The sequence below is a fragment of the Gavialis gangeticus genome, unplaced genomic scaffold (assembly GCF_001723915.1).
Source record: "Gavialis gangeticus isolate Ggan-Ray unplaced genomic scaffold, GavGan_comp1, whole genome shotgun sequence".
Taxonomy (NCBI): Eukaryota; Metazoa; Chordata; order Crocodylia; family Gavialidae; genus Gavialis; species Gavialis gangeticus.
The window spans coordinates 139,086,529-139,110,326 of NW_017729022.1; the positions used below are offsets into that span (position 1 = coordinate 139,086,529).

At 41.6% G+C, this 23,798-nt stretch overlaps 1 protein-coding gene across 1 annotated transcript in view; it reads left to right on the top strand.

Annotated features, from left to right (window-relative positions):
• Positions 1 to 23,798, top strand: part of SPTLC3 (serine palmitoyltransferase long chain base subunit 3) — a 174,066-nt gene that overhangs the window by 73,225 nt on the left and 77,043 nt on the right. Inside the window, exons 2-6 of the mRNA XM_019516242.1 lie at positions 3,437 to 3,628; positions 6,383 to 6,537; positions 7,875 to 8,023; positions 16,686 to 16,810; positions 18,614 to 18,707. Coding sequence (XP_019371787.1) covers positions 3,437 to 3,628; positions 6,383 to 6,537; positions 7,875 to 8,023; positions 16,686 to 16,810; positions 18,614 to 18,707 — 715 coding nt within the window. The remainder of the gene's footprint in view (positions 1 to 3,436; positions 3,629 to 6,382; positions 6,538 to 7,874; positions 8,024 to 16,685; positions 16,811 to 18,613; positions 18,708 to 23,798) is intronic.

Consider the following 23,798-nt stretch of genomic DNA (forward strand, 5'->3'; position numbering starts at 1 on the left):
GGCCACCCACATGATCCGGGGACAACATGAGAGACTGCGGGACCTGAACCTGTTCAGCCTTCACAAGCGAAGGCTGAGAGGGGACCTGGTGACCATCTATAAACTCACTAGGGTGGACCAGAAGCGTTTGGGAGAGACCTTCTTTCCCTTTGTGCCCCCTGGCATAACAAGGAATAACGGCCATAAGTAGTTGGAGAGTAGGTTTAGATTAGACATCTAAAGAACTACTTCACAGTTAGGGTGGCTAGGAGCTGGAACCAACTTCCAAAGGAAGTGGTGCTGGCTCCTACCCTGGGGTTCTTTAAGAAGAGGCTTGATGCCTACCTGGCTAGAGTCATTTGAGCCCAGCTTTTCTCCTGCCCAGGCAGGGGGTCAGACTTGAAGATCTACAAGGTCCCTTCTGCCCCTACTTCTATGATTCTATGACCTTCTTCTGAAGTGGCCATAGTAAAGAAGAGTGATGTTAAGCTAGTGTTCAGTTTGCCATTAAAACACAGCTAGTCAGTAAGCTTACAATTCTCCCAAAGGGAGTGAGTGACAGACTCATGCTAATGAGACTGTCTCCTTGTCTGGGAAAAGATGTGCAACTATCATCAGTGCCTATGCACCCATTATGACCAACCCACATGTGATTAAGGACAAATTCTACAAAGATCTGGAGTCTCGTATTGCAGAAGTGCCAAAGGCAGACAAGCTTATTATCCTTGGTGACTTTAATGCTATGTTGGCGTAGATTACCAGGCATGACCAGACATCATTGGAAAAATATGGCCTTGGGAAATACAACAGGAACAGGCTCCTCCTGCTGAAGAAATGAGCCAACACAACCTCCTCATCACCAGCACAGAATTCCACCAACCAAACCACAACAAGATGTCTTGGCTGCATCTGTACTCCAAGCACTAATATCTCCTCGATAACATCATTATCAGAAGATGAGACAGATGGGATATCAGAGTGGCAAAGGCCATGAGAAGTGCAGCACAAGCTCATAGTCTCTAAGCTGAATATCTGGATAGTAGGGCTGTGCGAAATTTCACCGGGTGTTTCATTTCGAAACTGTTTCAATGCATTTGGAGTTCGAAACAGTGAAATTGAAATGAAACAAAAACCTTTGAAACAGCTTCAAAACAAAACTGAAGCACTTGAAACATTTTGACAGTTTCAAAATGTTTCAACTTTCAAAGCGGGGCTTACTTGGCTTCAGCACCAGTCCCAGCCATCAGCAGCAGCCTCCTGTCATCTGGAGCTGATCCAGATGCCACACCCCTCAGGAAGATTCTGGCACAACCTCCAGCCCTCCCGGGGGTGCAGTCCCTTGGATCTGCATGCCGGATGACAGCATGCTGTAGCTGCCACCTGGGGCCAGCAGAAGCACCAATCTTCCCGGTGCAGGATGTGGGCTGCGCCCAGCACTGATCCCAGCCTCCTGTCATCTGGCAGGCAGATCAGGTGCCCGCCCACACCCCCTGCTACCAGTCCTGCCGATCGGGGGGATGGTCCTCCTGCAGCTGATTCTGCCAACCAAGGGTTGCAGTCCCCCTACCGCTCTTCTCACTGCTCGGGAAAACCCCTGGGATGGCAGATCGCTGCAACTGATTGCTGCCTCTGCTTTGGGAGTGGTTGAGGCCACTTTTGGGAGTGGCAGCAGTGATTAGCCGGCGCTTGCAGGGGGGGCACCAATGCTCCCGCCTGCCCCTCCTGCTCATTGCCTAAGCGGCAAGCGCAGCCAGTCAAGGGGTGCACCAGCATTCTCAGGGGGTGCACATGCAGCCCTGTGCCCCCCCAAGTGTTGCCACTGGATGAAATCATAGGTGAGATAGGCAGGCCATGTTACCAAAATATCAGATAAGCGACTACCAAAGAAGACCTTTTACGGTGAGCTAAGGCCAAAAGAGACACTTCAAGGAGTCCATCAAGTTATCCTTGAAAGATTTCAGCATTGACCCGAAGTCTTGGGAAGGTCTTGTTCATGATTGTTCCAGCTGGTGAAGCCTCATCCATACTGGAGCTACTGTCTTTCAGTAGAGAAGAACTGGTGAGGCAGCGCACAAACAGCTAAGGAGCACAAGCAGCATAAATCTCACAACAGTAACATGCCCACTGTTGATCAAGCAACCCAAAGTGGCATCTCTTGCTCAGTGTGCCATAGACAGTTCAAAGCACAAATTGGCCTGATCAACCATTCACATGTTCACAGAAACCAGCAACCAGCAACATCATGGTCATCTTTGAATTTGAAGGATGAACAACAATATCAAAAGAGATTTGATATATACAGTCACCTGTTTAGCTGCTGAATCTTCCAGGCATACTCTTAGGGAAGTGAGAATAATAGTCTATAACAGTGGTTTTCAACCTTTGTTCATTTGCAGACCCTTTTTGGAAATTTTGAATGGAGGTGCAGACCCCTTTGAATTGTAAGTGTGGGTATTCACATACTTTTGATTGATTATAGTCATCTTTCATGGACCCCTTAGACATAGTCTTCAGACCCCCACAGGTTCTCAGACCACAAGTTGAAAACCACTGCTCTGTGACAAGCATATTATTCAATTTCAGCTAGTATAAGTAAATCGGTGCCTGCTTTGCTCCAAGGGCTGTTTTTTCCTTCGACTAATATAGGTTCTTCTGCCTGCTTTGGCCTGTATTTTTGGAATATGAAACAAATATTAAATGACTTAATGTTCAGTGAAGACATTAAATGTGTCTAGTCCTTGTCTGAGATTTTTCAATGCCTAAATGACATTAATGCATACTTCAAATATATTTTTCTCTCACATCATAGGAATCATCCCCTTGGTTCCCTTAATAAAATCCCATTTGGTACTGAGAGCTCGCCTCTTAAATTGATTCATGGGGCCTGGGATTATGCTGGCCTGGCCACCCTGAAATAATGGCTGTAATTACTTTCTTCAGGGTCTCAATCTCAGTAGAAGTTTTGGCAATATCAGTTTTTACCAGATTGATGCATACAAAATCTAGCTCCAGCCTTTGTTCCCTTGTACTCCAGTCAAACCTCTAGGGAATATATCTGTAATCACCAGACCTACGCATTGGGTGAACTGATAGGTCTGACAGCCACAGTAAGTGTGAACTTGTTTCAACTATATTTACTGTATTTCAGCCTGATACATAATCAAAGCAGGACCATCTGCACCTATATAATCCCAGCCAGGGCTTTGTCTACCGGTGCCTTAAAAACCTTCAAGGATGGAGATTCCACAATCTTTTGTTGTGGAGGAAGTAGAGGAGTAGACAGAAAAATAATTATAGTAGACATGGGGCCTTGCAATGTAAGATTGTACTCCTTAAATTTAGATATGAGAAACAGCTTCCTTAAGCCGCTTAACAAGAAAGGAAGAGATTGCTTCATGGTCTTCAGCTCTGACTAGTTGAAATATTGTAACTATGAATTTTTATTTTGTATTTTCAGAAAAATGGCATATCAAATGGAAGTCTCTACAAACAGCCATTTACTGAACACTTTGAACAAGCACCAATGTATGTTGCTGTTTTTACTTATGTGGGTTTCACCGTGGGAACGATATTTGGCTACCTGAAGGATTTTCTGAGAGCGTGTGGACTACAAAAATGTCCCCTTGGTACAGAAAGGGAAGAACAAAAAGTACGTATGAGAAGGTGTATTTTAACAGGCATATCATACATGCTTTCCTTTGGTATATCATGGTTTCCAAAATCATATGTGACGGATTCATGTTTCATTACTCCGCTACCGTTGCACACAATGATACTGTATAGAGGTTTTACATAAAACTCCTGCCTACCTAGGTTGACACTGCAGGAGATTTCACTGGGAATCCTATTTCCCGAGCTGGTAATGTTCATTCAAGTTGCTCTGGTAAAATTCTCAGTCTGAGTTCTGCTTTAAATGCATCTACATAAGCATTGGATAGACAAGCCCATGTAGCCTGAATGGTCTCAAGCAACTGTACAATATTAATTCATGCCTGACTGCTTGGGACACAGAAATGCCCTGTTTCCATATTCACCTGTCCTTACATGTTTCCATACCCTTGTAGGTAGAAAAGCCTACCATCCCAACAAAGATCCAAGAAGGATAAAAATCAGATCCAATCACGTTACTGAAATCCCTGATCCCTACCTCTCAGAACCACTCTGGTGTTCTCTTTGATAGATATGCCTGCCTAAGACTTATGAACCCAAGTAACCTGTGGCTGAATGTGTCAATGTACTATCAGCCAAGATAAATCTCTGCATTCTGATCCGTCTCTCAGAAAAAGAAAAGAAAACCATATATCCCTTATTTTTTCAAACCCACAGATTTTTTATTCCCCCATCTCTCCTTTAAAACACATGCACACACTCCATGTGCAGAGCTGATGACTCATTGATTGCTGATCTCCTTTGCAGGTGGTTAACTGCTTGACAAGGATGCCCTTATTTGGTTCTACTTTATATTTGGGAGGAACACACATCCTGGGTCCTGTCTCCTCTTCTGTCTGCCACAATTTTACCTGTAGCATCACTGTTGCGGTGATTAAACTATCCCTTTCCTCTTCCAGAAACTATCACTCTTCAAACACCAGCACTGCTCCATGTGATTACACTGAACCATACTAAGGTGATTGGCAAAATTCTTGCCTAGTATGTAGCTTCTGCTAGACCTGCTTCTAACAATCTGAGCAGCTTTCATCTATGTGCTTACATGTGCATAAAATTGCAAGTAAATTCCATTCTTCAGCTGTCCTCACCACAAAAGTAAAGGCAAAAGACTGGCTGTGTACATTCTTGGACTGGTGGTAGCAGCTTTAACTTTCCAAACCTTGTGAATGATCAGGGCTAGAAATAAGTGAAGAATATTGATGTTCCAATGAGACACCCTAAAGTTGCTTCTTGTCCTGATAGAACCCAGACATTATCCCCTACAACTATGACATCATATACAGAAGCATCATTTTATATTGTTTAAACAAAATTCTGAAAGTGACTAGTTGGGTAATTTTCTCTTTTTCCTGGGTCAACAGTTTGACTCATGATTTACCAAACCGCCTGGAATTAGAGGAGGAAAGAAAGGGGACAAAATTCTGTATTCTAAAATAGCTTTTCTGCCTTTTTTTTCTCTATGTGTTTTGAAAGTAACACATGCAACACAATAATGTAGCATGGCACACTATAAAGCAGTAGCATAAGTAGGGCAGGACAAGGGGTGGAAGCACCAGTCCCAGGCACTGACTATGAGGGGGTGCCAGAATCCCCCCATGAGTTTTACCACAAGAACAGTAGCCCTGCACTGCCCTACCCAGCTGTAGGAACCAGGCAATGCAGCTGGTAACAGTAGGTAAGTGGGTCAAATGGATTGGTGCTCCCCCACCCCACAATGGGGAGCTTGCCAGAGCAGGCACAGCCCTGCACCCAATATGTAATGTCAGGGAAGGGGGCAGGGAAAAAATGAGACAGCAGTGTCACCTCCCAGGGAGCCTGGCCACAGAGTTGCTATTGTGGAGCTGATAATCCTGTAGCATCAGCAGTGGCATCAGTACCCCAGGCAAGTAAGACTTCCCTTCCCCTCACCCATTCCCTCTCAGCCTGGGTCTACAGTGGTGAACATATCTTTGCCCTAGCCCCCACACCAGGCATTCAATGAGATGGCTACACCTCTGTTATAAAGGATTGGTTGGCACATTTTTGGCCTCCCTTGTATAATTCATCCCATGATCTGACCACTCATGAATCTGATGTACACAAACATGCCAGTAAAATCTTTTTACCACAACACACCGCCAGGTGTTCTGCAAATTCTCTTATTTTATATGCATGTCCTTGCTAGCTAGTATAATGCTACAATCATGCAGAGTCTTTTGCTTTGATCCTATGCCTGTCTTTCTGTTCTGTTTCAGTAAAATCCCTGGTCCCTACTTAGTTGTCAACCAAACTCAGTGTTGAAATGGCATGGATTAACTAAGATGGAGACTTCAAGTCTAGGCTGGAAATGCCTCCCCAAATCAATATTTAGGTTGAATCTAATGAACCACTTTTATACATTACGATGGGCTTTTTATCCCATCTTTGCTAGCTACCCTGCAAAGATGGGAAGTTCTCTATATCAGAAATGTCATGGGTACGAGCAACATGATGGCTTCTCGTTATGACCTTTCAGAATATTAGACCATGTAAATATTAAGTCCTTTTGTGCACTCTCTGCTTCTTACCAGGCAGAAATAAATGGACTACACATGGGGGAATCCAAGTAATTAGGCAAAATGTGAGTGTCATACATAGCACAGGGATATTAGGTTTTCTTTACCCCTTGTTTCCTAATGAATTCCTTTCTAATTTAAATTGAATAAGGACCATGAACTTTATTAGAAATGTAACTCTATGAGTATTTTCAAACCAGGATTTTGTGCCACTTTATCAAGACTTTGAGAACTTCTACACAAGAAATCTCTACATAAGAATACGAGATAACTGGAACCGTCCCATCTGCAGTGTCCCAGGCCCACAGTTTGACCTGATGGAACGTGTTACAGATGACAACAACTGGACATTTAGGTAGGTCAGGCTTAAGGCAGTAGATGCTGCTTTCATAAAAATGATTTGTAGTGCCACCCTCAAGGGAAAACAATAATATTGAGCACGTGATACTAGAATTTCCACCACTGTGCTCTCTAAAACCTCAGCGGAGGCAAGAAAACACCAACAGCGCACATAAGCCCTGTTCTAAACACGGGTTGGACAAACAGTATGGAAGGGGGCTGAACTGTACTGCAAATGGCTTCTAAAAAAATGTTTAGACACAGGGAAAATCCTAAAGGAGTATTTTGATGCCACTTCTTACTCAGCTTGGATTTCTGCATGATCAGACAAATACTGGTATAACCCAGTTTATTTTAAACCTTTCCTATGATTGGTTACAAACCTGCCTTGCTTACATATGTAAAAGTGGCCTCTGATTTACAATCATCCATATAAGAAACTTTTAGTATTTATATTTATGTAGCTTGGAATCAGATTTGCTGCAGCCTAACATTATTGTCTTAAGTAGAGATATGAATTAATTACAGTGCAAGTGCATCTGGTTTCTGTTTACACATAGCTCTACGTAGACATTGCAGTTGATATGGGTCTGATTGTTCTAGGGGTTGATCTAGGTCAAAACTAGAGTGGCCCAGTCATTTGAACGTGTTGCCTTTCCAAGTTGCATTGCTGCTCCCAGGCAGCAAGTGGCTGCGGAGATCCCTCTGGCCAGGCAATGACCCACAAAAACTTTAGAGATGCACACTGCAATGCCCCAGGGAAACTTTATTCCACATACTTCAGCGTGACATGAAGCAAGACAGTAAACTGTACATCTGTAGGTTTGCAAAACAAAACATTTTCCCTTGGGACAAATACAACATCTATTTTCAGCCTATTGGTAACAAAATATTTTGAAGAAGATATCGGATGAAGTTATGGATGAGTGTTATAGTTAATGTTTCAAATTATTAAGATTGCATTATACAGCCTTTCTAGTCATTTTCCCAGTGATTGATGCATTGCTGTTCCTCTGATATTGGCCTCTCTTAACATCTCTTCATGTAAACCAAGCCAGTGACTGTCCATGAAGGAATTCATAAGGAGATAAGAATAGGATGTTTTCTCATCTGAAACAGCTAAAGAATTTTACAAACATGTTGTATGTACAGAAATTGCTTAACCCAGTACTGATATGCAGTCACCAATTAGATGGAATATGACAATTGTTCTGTGCAAGCTACAAGGTTTACCCACAAAAAAGGAAATAAAAGTTACAATGGGCATATTAAGTTTATAGAATGTAATAGGAAGGGGACTAATTTTAGTGGGTAAAATACATTTTCCTTCTTCAAAATTTGTTTTAATCATAGGTTTACTGGAAGAACTATCAAGAATGTAATCAATATGGGCTCTTATAACTACCTCGGCTTTGCAGAAACAGATGCCGATGCTTTGAAAACAGTGGCAGATGATTTACAGAGATATGGGACAGGAGTATGCAGTACCAGACAAGAAATGGGTAAGCAGAGCAAACTGCAACATTTCTGCCAAGATTTCTATTGTTATGTGGTTTGTTTTACAGATGTCTTGAAGGAACTGAATCTTTGTAAGGTTCTATGCTGCCTGATGCTTAGTTGCTTGACAATTAAAGTGAGCATTAATTACCTTATACATTTTTTTCAAAAAATAGGAAAAGAATCCGAATGTGCTTTGGAAAAGTGTAAGAGAAGTGAACACTCCCAGCCACCCATTACAGCTTTTCATTGTTTATAAAGAAAAGCATGAGTGAGCAAACAGCCAACAGGACTTAGAGAATTTTTCTTGTCAAGGAGAGCAAACTGCAGAATATTTATTCTCAGACTGCACCTTAGATCTCTGCTGCTCACCCATTCAGTGACATGAATGTTTTAACCTAAAATATAGTGCAGGGTGTCATGAGAAATGTACACGCAACAATGATCATTATGACACAAAATGTCCAGTTTCCTTGTTAAAAAAAAGAGGAGTGGGGGGATCCTGTGGAAGACTTCCCTAGCTTTCTTATCAAAATGTCTTTTCAGAATATGCTGCTTATTGTGTTTGTACACTGCATTTGTTGCTATTTCCAGTTATGTACAATATACCAGTTTAAAGCTGCGCTTATAATAATCCAAGCAGGCTCAAGTTCAAAGGCAGTAGCCTTCAGCCATGGAAATTACATTTTCTACTTTCCAGCTTTAGCTGAGCTGGTGACAGTTAAGGCAAAGGAGACAATCTTTCCCAGTCTATGAATGCAATAACATTCTTTAGTGAAAGTCTATCAAGATAGTGTCAGGTGGTTTTCATCTGTTTTGCTACTGGCATGTCCATTGTGACATACCTCAACTCCAAAACTAATATTAAATGTTATTTTTATTTTCTATATGGGCAACTCCTTCAATATGCTTTCAGTTAGAAGCAAAATTACTGAGAAAGAAAACCTTCTATTTGTAATATGTCCATGTTACTGCCAGACTGCCTGGGTTCTCCCTGTAGCTGTCCACAAGTGCTCTGAACTAAAGATTTCTTTAAGCAGTAATCTGCAAATGAAATGGAAAATCTAGTCATCATTCATTCCTTCCGTTTCAAATTCTCAAGTCCTTATATGTCTAGTCTGTCCTGCAGGTTGTCATTTACCTAAATGCCTAAAGCTTTAGCAAAGCAGATAGATGGAATATATTGCCATTGATCATTTGTTAAAAACAGAGATGCATAACTACTTTGCTCCACATCATGTTATTTTCCAGTTAACAAGACAGCAACAGACCCAAAGGCACTATTGCCCAATGTTTGGGGGGTTGGAGGTTACACTATAAATAAATCTTTTTTTTTTTTTTGTATAAGTGCCAGTCAAAAAAGATGAATTAGTACCTGAGTCAATTATCAGTAGGGACCAACTGAATTTGCAATTTTGTGGATTTCGCAGATTCCACAGAATCCGGGCAATGCCTGTGGAATCTGCAAAATCCATGGGGAAAAAAACCTACACCAAAAATAAAATGCAGGTTCCCCAGATGAAGCTAGCAGTCCTTAACCTGTTACAGCAGTCTGCTGGGATGGGTAAGGGAAAAGGGACCTGCCCACTTAAAGGGCTGCTCACAAGATGGCTGCCACCCCCACCACTGATTGGCTGTGAGGGCTGCCTGTCATTTGGCCCTGCCCCTCTCCACCAATCAGCAGCAAGGGTCAGGGCCACATGACAGGCAGCCCCCACAGCCAATCAGCAGAGAAGGGCAGGGCCACTGGGGCACATTGGCCAAGCAGAGGCATGGGGGTCCTGCTGTGCTCTGCCCACGAAATGGCTGCTGGGGGCAGCCCCTGTAAATTAGGTAGATCCCTAATCTATAAAACCTCTTTGCTTTCCTGATTGTTTGGGGAGGGATTGCCTTTGGGAATTGTGTTCTTGTGTTTGTAACACAGGCCCCAGCAGATGTTACACTTAAGATGTGATTAATTGGTTAAGTAGTCGTAAGTCGTGACCTGGCCACATATTCTTTCAATTAAAGGCACGATAAGAAGAAGAATAACTATGTGTAATAACGTTGTGGCTCGTTTCTATTATGCCTTTAATTGAATATGTGACCAGTGCTCCCAGCCTTTGGAGTACACAGGAGCCTTTCAAGACTCCCATGTGCTCCCGCAGCTGGAAGTATCCCTCAGCTGGTCAGAGTTCCCAGCCAAGAGAGTGCACCATGCACTAGCTGGGAGCCAGGCTTGCTACTTGCCAGTAAAGGGGGAGCCCAGGACAGGCAATATAATAACAGATGATAGAACAAGAAGCAATGGTCTCAAGTCACAGCAAGGGAAGTTTAGCTTAGATATTAGGAAAAGCTTTCTCACAAGGAGGGTAGTAAAACTTTGGAAGAGGTTACCCAGAGAGATGGTGGACTCTTCATCCTTGGAGGCTTTTACGACCTGACTAGACAGAGCCTTGGCTGGGATGATCTACTTGGGAACAGTCCTGTTTTGAGCAGGGGGTTGGACTAGATGACCTGAGGTCCCTTCCAACCCTAATTTTCTTTGTTTCTATGAATAGGGGGCAATGGGATCTGATGCAGGATCTCACAGTCATGACTCCTGCTAGGTCTGTATGTCATGGCAGGAAGTGCAATTGTTGGGATCCCATGTCAAATCCCATTGCACCTCTACTTTAATATCTGAGGGGCCACAGGAAAATAAAACAAAAACATGCTTTCCACATCAGCAAGAGAACTTAAATCACTTTTCTAAAGGTATTTGATAATGAATAATTTTATCTCACAAAACATTGAACATTGTATCTTGAGTTGCTGCTAGTTTTAACAGTGGCCTCCTATAGGGGCATTAGTGATTTGATTACAGTGATCATAATAAAGGCTCATAATCATAGGCCCTCCATGAAACCAGTGTCAGGGACCTAACCCTTATTGTTTGATCAATCCCCCCACTCATAAGAACAGACTCAGGAATTTTCATTTGTTTGTTTTGGAATGTGTTGAACTGTTTCGTCTTTTGTTTTCATGAGCCAAAGTATGAAGTGGAAATAAATCCTTTGAAAAGAATCATAAGTTAGCAATTATCTACCATAACTTATCATCTGGGGTCAGAACTACTTCCCCTGTTTCCCTTGAACTCTCTTGACTAGGGATATTTTCATGCAATGTGCTTCAAGTTGTTTAAGTATTTTAGTATTCACAAGCCTTTGCCCTTTTGATCACACACCATTTTATCAGAATATTCTGATTTGATTTTAATCCCTTGTTTGAACTCAGTGTTACATTCCAGACTGTTGTTCTCCCTTGAAGAAATGTCACTGATAAATTAAAGCCCATCCTCTCTCTTTCCTTAAACAAACTGTTTATACTCTTCATATGAATATATGAAATCAAATAATCTGCCACAAAAGCTTATTTAATTAAATATCTAGGAGATAAATGCATTGCACACAACTTCTAAGGACATTGGAAAAACCATACTGAGTCACATCTAGCCCAGTATTTTTGTATCTCTCAGGGCAGAAATACATATCACCTGATGTCACATTTGTTCCAGCGACACAAATGGTGAGGAAATCCTTTGTCACACCAGATCAAAATATTGCCACTATTATTCATGTACAATAGTGTAAAATAGTGCTACTTTATTGCAGCAGACATCTCTTTGCTCTGTGGTGGGAGACTGCAGGCAGCCTGGAGCTGCCTGCGCTCTCCAGCCCTCCAAGGCAGGTGCTCCAAGGGATTGAGGGGCCTGATCCTGAACACCCTAGGAATTCTTATGCAGGATCAGGCCCCTCAAACCAATCCCAGGAGAGCCTTTCAAGCACAGGCACAGGTTGGCATAAGTCCCAGCAAGGAAATGCAGGGCAGGATAGAACCCAGGGAATTTTCACTGCCTTATGCCTCCACACCAAGGTGTAGTTACCCAATGCCTCCACATGCATCGCAGGCTGTCATTGGACCCAACACGCGCCCCAGCCTGGAGGCACAGAGCTCTGGAGATTCCCTGAGTTCTGTGTCACCTTGTGTTGACCCACGCCTCCGCAGGATCTAGCACAAGAATCCTGGCAAGGAGGCATGGGACAGCTAGGGAAACCCCAGGCAAAGGGAACACATTGTCTGTTGTCCTGCATTGGACCCTTGCCCAATGCACAGCAGTGGATGGCATGTGTTTCGCCCAATAAAGTGGATCATCTGTGGCAAACACAGCTGAGCCACTTTGTTTGTGGCAATGTCTGTTTTTATCCTCAGGGGCAGAGTGGATGCTAAAAGAAAGAGGCTTTGCATAAGATCTATCCAGGTAGACCTGACCCCTCACACCCCACCTACCCTACACGTTCTAGCTTTCAGAAGACTATGACTTAATTTTGGAGTTTGAACCCATTCTTGCTTGCTCTGAAATGCTAGGTCAATGTCATTATACTCTACTTTACATCCCTGCTAATGATAGAGGAAGGAGGACCTGATTAAGAGAATGAATGGTTAGTCCAGATTCTTGTATCTATTTGTGACACAAGATGTGTCACAATGGATTTGTTGTATCCATTTGTGACATAAGATGTTAGACAAGTGCTTATATTTTTAAAAGATTCTTTCCACTTCTTTTTTCTTTTAGGTATGCAAAGATTTTTTTTTCTGTAGACCTATGGCAGTGGCATTAAGCATTTACATATCAGTGAGTCTTTGGGGATTTTCAGTCTGAAATAAAATATTTCTTTTATTTAAAAATAAGCATGAGTTGTTGTTATTTACTTATATTACTAATTACTGTAGAACCTAGGGGTGCCTATACATGAGCACCAAGGCTGCTCCAACATGCTGTAGTTGCCATAGTCCAGCAGCCTCCTGCATCTCGTGTATCAGCATTCCCATATTTTAAAACGGCAGCAGGGGCACTTGAACTAAAGCTCATCAAACAAGCTTTAGTTCAAGCACCTCTGCCACCATTTTTTAGCTCGGGGACACTGATACAGGAGACACAGCGGTGCTTCCATTAAAGTGGCTGTCAGAGCCGTTCTAATTAAAGTGCCATCCCCCGCCCACTCTGGGGGCACATGTACAAGTGCCCTAAGAGCTAAGGCCTGTACAAACAGAAAAAAATGAAGCGTCCTTACTGCAAAAACCTAACAATATAAAAAGTAGAGACAACAGGTGAAAATGCACCTATGAAAGAATATGGAGAAATAGTGAAAAATACAGATCAGTTTCATATACCCTGGTCTCCGCGCATCAGGAGCCTCACAAATTGTCCATGGGCTTCATGGCAAAGGGAGGTCAGGGTAGGGGAGAGGTATTAAGGAAGAATTTAAAGGATGATCATGATGCAGGTTTTCAGATATTTATGTGGGGGAGTGTTCCTTCCCAGGTTATGCTACAGCATTAATATAAGCAAGAAAATAAGGTAATTTTATATATCTAATAAAATAAATTCACATCCTATTTTTGTGCATTTTACTTGAATTTTACTTTCTCAGTAGATCTTGATACAAAACACAAGTTTAAAAAAAATCTGGAAAAATGGTGTATCATTCACATTTCTAAGGCCTCTGGCAGATAACCAATTAATGGTGAGATGCAATCTGATCCATGACCCCAACAACCAGGCCTCCTTCCACATGCTATATGACTGCTTCCAAGATGGGAACAATAAAAGGAGAAAACTTGGGTTTTCTTTTCCAACTTGCTGATGGATTTCTCCTTCTCCTCCCCCTCCACTAACTGGAGCTTAATTCACCTGCCTGGTTGTGTCTGATGTCTCTAGTTTTCAGCTGAGGCTGAGCTGCAATCAGTTCATGTGTCAGAGAAGCCAGGTGGGTGGGAAGAATGTCTCATTGAGACAACACCATTGTGCTCTTCTGATCCTGGTATGGGTCTGTCCCATGTCATTGTTACCCTTCTTTTACTGTCAGAGAGAACTTTTCAAAATGCAATTTGAGCTTGCCCAATGGAGTGACGGGCAGATATTGCATCCATCTTAGGAATGTGAGCGAGACTGTCTTGAACATGCTAAGTGGGGACATGGTGATAGATGGCAGCCATGTTAGGTGTACCACGTATGTCCAGTGAAAAAAATATGACCCTAGCACCAGCATCTGTAAGTATAGAAAAGTTAGGGTTTGAATTATGGGGGAGCTGAGGGGGGCACTCTCCCGCCCCCATAAGAGATGAGAACCCCCCCCACCCCCAGTAAGATTTGAAAGTCATAACCTAGGGAGGTATACAATTTTATTAGGGCATCTCAACTGTACATGGGCAGCTCAATTTTTTTTTGCAGATCCCCCCACCCCCCAAGAGTCAAAGTGTCATTCAGAACCCTGAGAAAAGTTCAGGATAGACTCAGTTCTGCTGGAAGCCTCTGTAAAGAAGGAAGCAGCTTTCTACCAGACCGTGACCACAGCAGAAAGTTTTTCTCGTCACTCTTTACTGTTTATAGGGCAATACAACCTAAAACCAGAGTGGAGGGATCTAGGAAAAGCTACTTTTCCTGTTTCTCTTTCATGGACTTATAGTACTAGGGTTTCTCAAGGACTGTGCATCACTGGTTTATGGTGTGTCCTCCACTGAGGAACAATATAGTGTATTTCTTGAGATTCTCAATATTTTTTGTACAGTTTTCATTTATTACTTGTTACCCAGTGATTTTTTTTTTAGTAAAAGGAGTTGATAGTTTTGTGCAAGAGGTGACGATATCTTGTATTGGTCCAACTGTATAGTTGGGGTGGAGTTAAACAGGCTCTCAAATGCAAGGCATTCATCATCAGATCATAATCAGCAGAATCAGGTAATATTTTTAGATGCTTTCTTGTTTCATTATCGCTCACTAAGGAACATTAATTACAAGTGCTTAATGATAGATGCTACTGGTCTATATGGTAAACCCAGAGGGATTGTGCATTCTGCAAACCCTTATATCTACACAGACCTGTTATAAAGGTGGTTCCCCTCTGTGCCTGCCAAGTTGATGTTATCTTTAGAACAAGATGTAGCAGTCCATGTTTGACTCTGGAAGTCTCTGATTCCAATCTCCATGTATCAGACAAAGTGTCAGTCAACCAGACTTGCACCAGCTGGCAGCAGCCCTTAAGGAAATGTTCCATTTCCGAGGCATTGCCAAAATACCATGGTGCACCAAGCAAACCTTTCCCAGACCCACCTCCTCACTGTGTCCTTGAGAGGGAGGGGTGACATATAATTTGTGTAGTTGTCTTTTGCCTGGGTATTCTCCCATGCCGGACCAATCGTCCAAGATGATAAAGTACTTAAAATATATATTTAAGTCAATGTGATATCTTTATTTTAAAACCTGAGGAACATAAAGGTGTGGGTTAATTAGCTCTGCTCTTCTTACTTTGTATGAACTGATCACCAGCTTCCCACAGAAAATATTTGACCTACATAGTAGACGTCTTCTTTAATACCTCACCTACCACCTACAGTAGTTCCATTATAATTAGAGATGTGTAAAAACAAGGGCTAGTTTTACAAATCCTTACAAGTCAGGTTTTGGTCTTGCAAAGATATGCAACCTAGGATTCGTAAGCCATCATTGAGTGATTGCATTTTGTTGACATCTGTTTTCTTCTGTGGGATATGCAATTTGTAAGTGATGGGTCAATATCAAGATATTTATTTCATCATCCAGGAAAATAAACACAAGCAAGTAGTAACAAGGCTGCTTTCATTTTTTGTTTCCTCTAAGAGCTAAAAAACTAGAACAGGAAGAACCACTGTTAGGTGACTGACCACTATTAGGACACCACCCCAACTGACAACTGTTGGGATACCACCTCCTTTTACTCTTCAGACTGCCACTACAGATTTGCCTGTTCACTGGTGTCTACGGAGCACTACCAACTGAAAAAACCCCTAGAAAGTAGGCAAGTGACTACTAATTTCAGTGTAAAATGGCTCATTCTTCCACCCCAGTCTCTGGTCTGTTCCCTGTTGTATTTTGTCATTATTGTGGATTATGAACCTGTAGGGCAGAAACCATTACTTTTGTTTATACATCGTCTGACACAGTTAGAACTCTGATACTTGATTGGGCCTATAGATATAAGGGTCATGTAAATAAGAAATTATCATAATGGTGGCTTACTTGCTGCCGTAACTTCTGCATCTTACTGAGGCACTTGAGTAAGGAGGACTGTATTCTTTCTTTTCTGTTAAATATCAGTAGCAGCAAAAAGATTTCTGAAAAATGTCACGGGAGAAACGTTTGTTATTTCTTGTCCCTACTGAAGTGTGGTAAAAGAATTTTTCTTATACAATGGGAAAAGTGATTTCTGCTCTTTCGTTTACATAACCAGGATATCTGGCACGTGAAAATGAAGGTGTTTCTTTCTAACTTTCTTTCTGAAGCAGAGTTCTTCTTTAAGAAAAATAGAAAATAAAATCTAAAAGGTGGGGATCTAAAAGCTGTTGCTATTCGAGTCCAAGAGCTCTTGCTGGAAGCTAACATGCTCTCTTAACATTGGCAGTTGGTCACCTGCTAACATGAATTATAATTAATCGGTATCCTTGTCTTTTGTACTTTGCCTCAGATGTGCAAGATGCAAATGGGAATTCTTTTCACATCTGAAATAGCTGTGTAATTTAACTGCATATTTCCACACTGTTTTATTTGTTTGAAATGAAAAGTCTAATATTCAAAGGAGATATTAAAATGCTTTGCAATTCTTCATACAGGGAACCTTGACAAACACATAGAATTAGAAAACCTGGTGGCCCAGTTTCTTGGTGTGGAAGATGCCCTGGTGTTTGGCATGGGCTTTGCTACTAACTCTATGAACATCCCAGCTCTGGTTGGGAGGGTGAGTATATCTTAAAGAATATGCAGAGCTATTGTCTCTTAGTTATCTCATCTGCAATCATAGTATTTCATGCTGTCGTTAAAGAAATTTAGCCAAAGCATAAAATTAAATACCAAGATCTTCTGAGTTACAGGATAATGATCACCATAACCCTGGGCATGCCATTTCGTCATTCTATCTCTCTATCCAGCAATAGTGGTTATTGCTATGGCACCTGTCACCATGATATTTAAGGGCTCAGCTTACTCTTCTCTAAAATATGCATTCTGATTGCCTCCCATGTCACTGTGAGGTTGTGAGGTTTAAATGGTAGGACTGATTTTCTCTCACTGACATAGATATAAGTTGGAACAACCTGACATGGAACTACACCAACATAAAAACAGATGCAAGAGAAAATGAGGCTCAGTTTTTGTATGGAAGTGAGAAATGTCATTGCCTGTATTTGTATGACACAGATCTCAAACCAAGAACATTACAAAGAAAGTCCAAAATTTAGAATATTTTACAAAGATTGTCTGATAATGGTTTGATATACAACAGTGTGTTCTGGCTGTCAGCACATGATACTGGTCCCCACTTTTGATTTGGATATGATTGAGAACAACACCCTGTATCCCTTTTTGGAGCAGATAGAACATGCAGGGCACATCTACATGTGCATTAAAGTGATTTATCTAATGCACATTAAATTTAGTACCTCCACTAAAGAAATGCACATTAAGCTGCCTTAATGTGCAGTAATGAACGTGCATGGTTTTTAAGTGACGCTTAATGCACAGTAGCCTATTTTTCCTGCACATTAGTATAATTGCATGACTATCCTATATTACAGAGATTTCTCTTTTAATTTACCTCCAAAATCAAAAGTTGTGGCTGTACATTCCTGCTGAACTCAGCCTGACTTCTCTGTGCAGAGCCCAAAGTAGTTTACAGCCCTTAAATCTATGAAATGCTTCTCCACCTCTATTTAATTAATCTGAATTTCCAAAACAAATATTTACCTAATGCTGCTTTTGCACTGTGGTCATGTAACAAAAGGCCACACCATAATGCCAACAATGAAAGCAGAACCAAGTTAGAGTTCCATTTTTGAATCAGAAAACTCCATTTATGGCTCTTGCTAATATAATATAGGAGGCAATTTTAATTTTTCATGCAGTATTTGGGGATTTTGAAAGGAAATAAGTATTTCACTAGTTGTTAATTATAAAAATTGCTGGAGATGAAAAGTATGTGTGCACATGTATGTACATATGTGTACGAGATGAAAAGTACTTATCACATGCACATCTGTTCCTATGTGTACCAAAGACCAATTCATTCTCCCCTGTGCCCAAGTTCTGCTCAGGCACATAAGAGGTGGAATGCTGGTATACATAAATACACCTCCTCCGCAGATCCCAGTATAAATTTTAAAAAACCTAATGAACAGTAGTTTATTTCCTCACTGGGATCTGGCCTGTCTGGGATTTTACACCAGGTGCATCTCACCCACAGCACACCAAGAAGTGGAGGCCACTCGTATAGGAGCCAGCTCCACTGAATTTACAATAGTAAGAAATTACTTTCCCCCCTTGTAAGTCACTTCTGGCTACTTGCAGAGAGTATTGAGCACCTTTGCACTACCTGAGAACATGCAAGAATCTGATGCCGAGATCTACATATGTGCGTGACACAGAACGTGGAGTGCAAGCATCCCCAAATTCAGGAAATGTTCCATTTCACATTTAAGCTTTGCAGGTTAGTCAGTCATGTGATATACACCTGGGATTCTGAAAATTCTGTAATTCTTCTCCACAGGGATGCCTCATTTTAAGTGATGAGTTGAACCACACATCTCTTGTTCTTGGTGCAAGACTTTCAGGTGCCACCATCAGAATCTTCAAACACAATAGTGAGTATTGAAGCTGGCGATGTTTAGAGGCTGAGATGTTCCAGCCACATAAGACTGTTTACTCTTTATGCCTGTTTTGCCGTCACTTACTTAGCAGAACATCTTGTTGAAAATAAAATGGTTAGCCCTTCCAAGCTGTATGTGAATTCTGGAGGGGGGAAATTAAATACATATAATGATAGCTGCTCAAACAAAAACCATATCCAGTGCCAGACTGGGGCTTAATTATACAGAACTGCTCTAATATTTTCTCCCCATACCCCATGCTTGTAGTTTGCTGGACACTTCTGGAATTTTTTTTTTAAATAAGATGATGATAGAAAATCTGCACCAAAAAGTGCTCAGCATTGGCTCACTTCTCTTTCCACCAAGGTCAGTACAAACCAGTATGCTAACTCTGAGCACTTGGGAGGGGACTTGCGCCCTAAACTCCTGCCACGCTGTTTTAGATGTTTAGTTGGCTGTGATAGAAGTTTCTTCCTAAACATTCATCAAAATAGAATGTATTAATACATGGGTCAAAAAACAAAATAATATCCTCACAGCTTATCTCTAATAATGAAAAACCATTACTAGTTTGTGATTCACTCCAATGAGATCTTCAGTTGTTATGACAAGTGATTTCAGACCCCATATTCAGACAGAACATGCTGTTGTAGGAAAAATAAGGTAGATGACTTAAGACCACAAATAATGATTTGTTTTTGGAAGCATTAAAAAAGGAAATAGATCTATTAATGGGAAATTTTAAATACTGAGCTAATAAAGGAAGGGGGGGAAGTCACTATCAACAAAATCTGGCTTATTTTTAACACTTCAGAGCCTGTCTAATACTCGTTTGGTGTATTTGCATTACTTGCTCTAAGAATAAGGGCCAAAAATCAACATTAAAACAAAAATGAGAGTTCTATTTTACACCATTTTATCTTTTCTTTTATGCCATAATACACTATATTCTATTTTGATTTTTGTCAGCTGGTAGAATGGATAATCTTACTGCATGTTCTCAGCAAAAATTTTATATACTTTTTATTGCCTGTTTAATGTTTTGTGTTGGCAAAATCTGTTTAAAAAAAAAACAACCCAAAAACTACTACTACACTACTTGTTTAGGAGTTGGGAGCTAAATGCACATTCCCAAAATAGACACCTCCTTGAAGTGCTGATAGTGTAGCACTGATAGCTATGCAACACATTAACTCTGTAGGTATATAGTAGACTATAACATGTTATCATCGTTTAGCTTACTTAATGGTGTGTACATAGCCAGATAGGTGTTATTCCCTGTCTGTCATTTACTAGAACCCACATAACTGCATTCCAACCCAGCTAATTTAATTCTGTTTCCCATAAGATTTCAAAGAGGCGTTTCTTCAGGGAATGTGCATTCAGCTCACAACACCTAGACAAGCAGTGAAGATGCCACTTTGGTTTCTGACCCATATATGGATACATTCTTCCTTTGACCACTCTGACCACTGAGTAGCTAGTGAACAACCACCAGGAAGCATTCCTTCTCCCCTGCGTGGCAAGCAAATGTCTAATCAGCTGGTGGTGGGTTTGTGATAAATCATAGTTGATAGTCTTTGTAAATAATGTGGAGTAAAACAAAAAGGCAGTAGCTAACTAGACTAGCACACGCAAACATGCAAATAGAAAATGTAGAAAATTCCTTTAGGCACCTCAGCAAACATCAGTGACAGCTCATCAGGGCAGTTTCTGTAAAACTCATTGTTCCTTATGTTTGGGGTTTGATTCACCAAAGCCAATCTAGTTGTATCTGATAGCAGGCTATCTCAAATAGTTTAAGGCTTATCACTCTTTCTAGTTAGACAATAAGTTTCATAAAGGAACTGCAGGAATCTTTTGAAGCCCTCCTACAGTTTGAGTATCAGCTGTTCCAATTCCTTGCCATCATCCATCCTCCTTATTATCTCCTAATAATTGGCCCCCGTTTGATCATTTGCTATTATATGCACTGCCCTGAGAGTGGCAGATTAATTATACTGTTCTGTAGGTACATAGATCTCCAGTAACTTAATCAAGGGGGAATGACAGGGGCAGCAACCCCAGGCACCACCTTACAGGGGTGACGGGTCATGTTTAAAAGCAGCTGCTACTGCCACAGTGGCAGCTGACCGCATTTCAGCAATTGGCATGGTAGAAGCCAGCACTGCTCCATGCGTCAGCAAATGCCCCAGGTGCTTACTTGCCCTGCTACACTTCAGAAGCTCTCTGTTTATCTACCTTAGAGATGTAGGGCCAGATCCTATTAACCTTGGGTGTCAAAGTAGCACTTCAGCTTCTGAATAAGATACTATCACACCTATTCAAGTCTCTGAAAATCTAGTAACGTGGACTTTTGTAACACACTTTCATCTCAGCCTACAAACCAAGTTGCAGCAAGGAAACAGTCACCTGTTTGTTTGTTTCTTTCCAGGGACTTAAGTAGGGTAGAATAAATAGTCTTAGACACTTGTGCAGACTTGTGCAGAAGTTTGAACCTATGGCTTCAAGTTGTCTAGACATACAAAGACTGAGTTCCAAATTCCCAAAACACTTATGTTTGTATTGACTTCAGCAGTACTACTCATTTGCTTCCAATGATGCATCCACTTATGTGCTTTGCTGGATCAAGATCTTGCTGCTTAGGCTGCCAGGCCACCTGTTCCCCAAAAAATGTGAGACCTTGCTATGGCTTGCATTCACTTGTTTAGAAATAGGGAACTAATCAATCCAAGTCACACTGCAGGGGGTTTGGGTAGACTTCTGCATGCTGTACTGCCTCTGCGGATAAACAACAAAAAAATACCACAAACAATTTTGTTATCAAGTATCAAGTACAGTATATTCAAGACAAAAGGCATAACTAGCAATTTTCCTATCCTGGGCAGAGAAGCCCAGAGAGAGGGGCGGGAGGGGGTGTTGCACTAAGCACCAGAGACTCTCATCTGACTCTGAAAACACAAACACAGGAGTTGTTGTCACATGTGAGCTCCCCACATATTGGTTGCTGTTCTCATCATGCAGGTTCCCCACACACAGGCATCTGCTGCTGCCCCGTGCAAGGTCCATCATTCTGATGCCCCTTTTAGGTCAGCAATCGGGGCTGATACCCCATTTGCCCACCCCTAGTTATCCCACTGATTCAAGAGTTTTCATAAGCGTTAATTCACTCAGAAATTGTAATATTTTTTGTTGCTCAGCTGGAGATAAGTGATGGAGGGCGCAGGGACCGATTTATGTTGTGGCTGATGTATCAAAACAAACAGCCCTCAGGAAAGGGTGCGATCACTGCCTGCCATATTTAGAGCACTTTTATAAGCCTTCCAGTGAAGAGATGGACTAGTTCACCAAGAAACTGCCAGAGCAAACAGTCGAACTGAAGCCAGCCAGGGAGTTCTGAGAGATGCTAAGACTAGGCCAGGAAGGTAAACAGGAATGGGTTGTAAAAAGGTGCTTCAAAAAGTCACTCCTAACACATGACATTGGAGCCAAATTCTCTGCAGGTATAACTTGACTCAACTCCAGCAGGTGCCACATTGAAGAACTAACTTTTTGTGCCTGGCATTGTGCCAAGTTACATCAATGAACAGTTTGACCTATTATTACCCCACTGTAAATGTAGCACTTAGGGTCAAAGGCCTTATAGTCAGCTCCCTTGTGACTAAAACATACTTTCTCTACTGTAAATAATGTTAATTGCTGGCTATGAGAATTAATTATCAAGTTGGGGGCGGGAGAATTATACTATGGTGGGATGTTTCCTGGACCACATACTTCCTGAATAAGGTTGAGAAAACATGAACAAGGAGTGTTGAGTATCCACCCTCTTTGTCAAGAATCATGTTATATAAATAGTGAAGTAAATAAGGGCACTGACTACACCTTTCCCCCAAATAAGAAAAAGCAAAAAGGTCATGCTTTCTGAGAAATGAATGTCCTCCCTCCTCCTCCACAATTACTGGAATATCAAATGCTTTAAAAGCTGAAGACTGATTGGTAACAGCAATGTTTAGTTTAGATACTGTGCATGTACAATCCTGAACTTAGTTGGATTTAAACAACCCACAGAACAAACATGGACAGATGTAGACTTCTAACTACTAACATGTAATCCTTTCCCCTTTGCTATTATGTTTTAATCTACAGACTTATTTGGGAGATAGAGGGTACATGCAGACATTACACTTAGATCAACCAAACCCTAGTTAGAGTGATTTAAGTGGTGAACTGTGCATACTTTTGGAGGAACTTAGATCAGGCAAAAAAAAATGGCTGGCCTGATCTAAACTTAATTTACCTAAGTAACCCACGCCTAAGCTAACTGAAGGTGGTACATTTTTCCCTCCACTCCCCCCAAACCCTGACCAAGCTAATTTTAGCCACCTGACACTCCTACCCCCAGAAATCGCCCCAATACCACCAAACCCTCCAGCCGGCAGACCCACTGATTCCCCCCTCCCCAATCGCACCCACCGCTTAAGCCTCTTCCCCCACCCCATCTTACTTAAATCGTGTTCCTGATGCAGCAATTAGTACTGGCAGTTGTGTGAACAAGTGGGACCTGATCTACAATCACATGGCTTAAAGCAAGACACATGATCATAGATCAGTTCCTGGAAACATCTGCATGTGCCTACAGAACCATACAAACAATCTATCCTGGAGAATGTTAGGGAAACAAATTTGAAGCTGGTGATCCCCTCCCATTCAACCCTAAAACAGATGATGTCCTGCCACAGTGGTTCCACCTGCATCTGGATCCTTTAAAATTATTTGGGGTAGTCTAAATACAGAGTTTCATGAACGCTTTGTGCTGCTAAGAATGGATGGGAGTTTCAGTGGTCTTCCAGTTCCACTTGTAAATGCAGCTGAAGGAATGTTAGAGTCACTGAAGAGCCTATGCATAAAAGGATGCATCCAGATATGTGCATGCATGGTTTGCGGCACCTAAAAGCTGTTTGAGGTGCTGCAAACTGCATGTGGCCTATATGCACCCATTTGCCATGCTGCTAATCTGCAGTGCAGCACCGAAAGTTGACACTGGGAGATCCTGGTATCAAAAAAAATGCCACAAGAAAAGCGGTG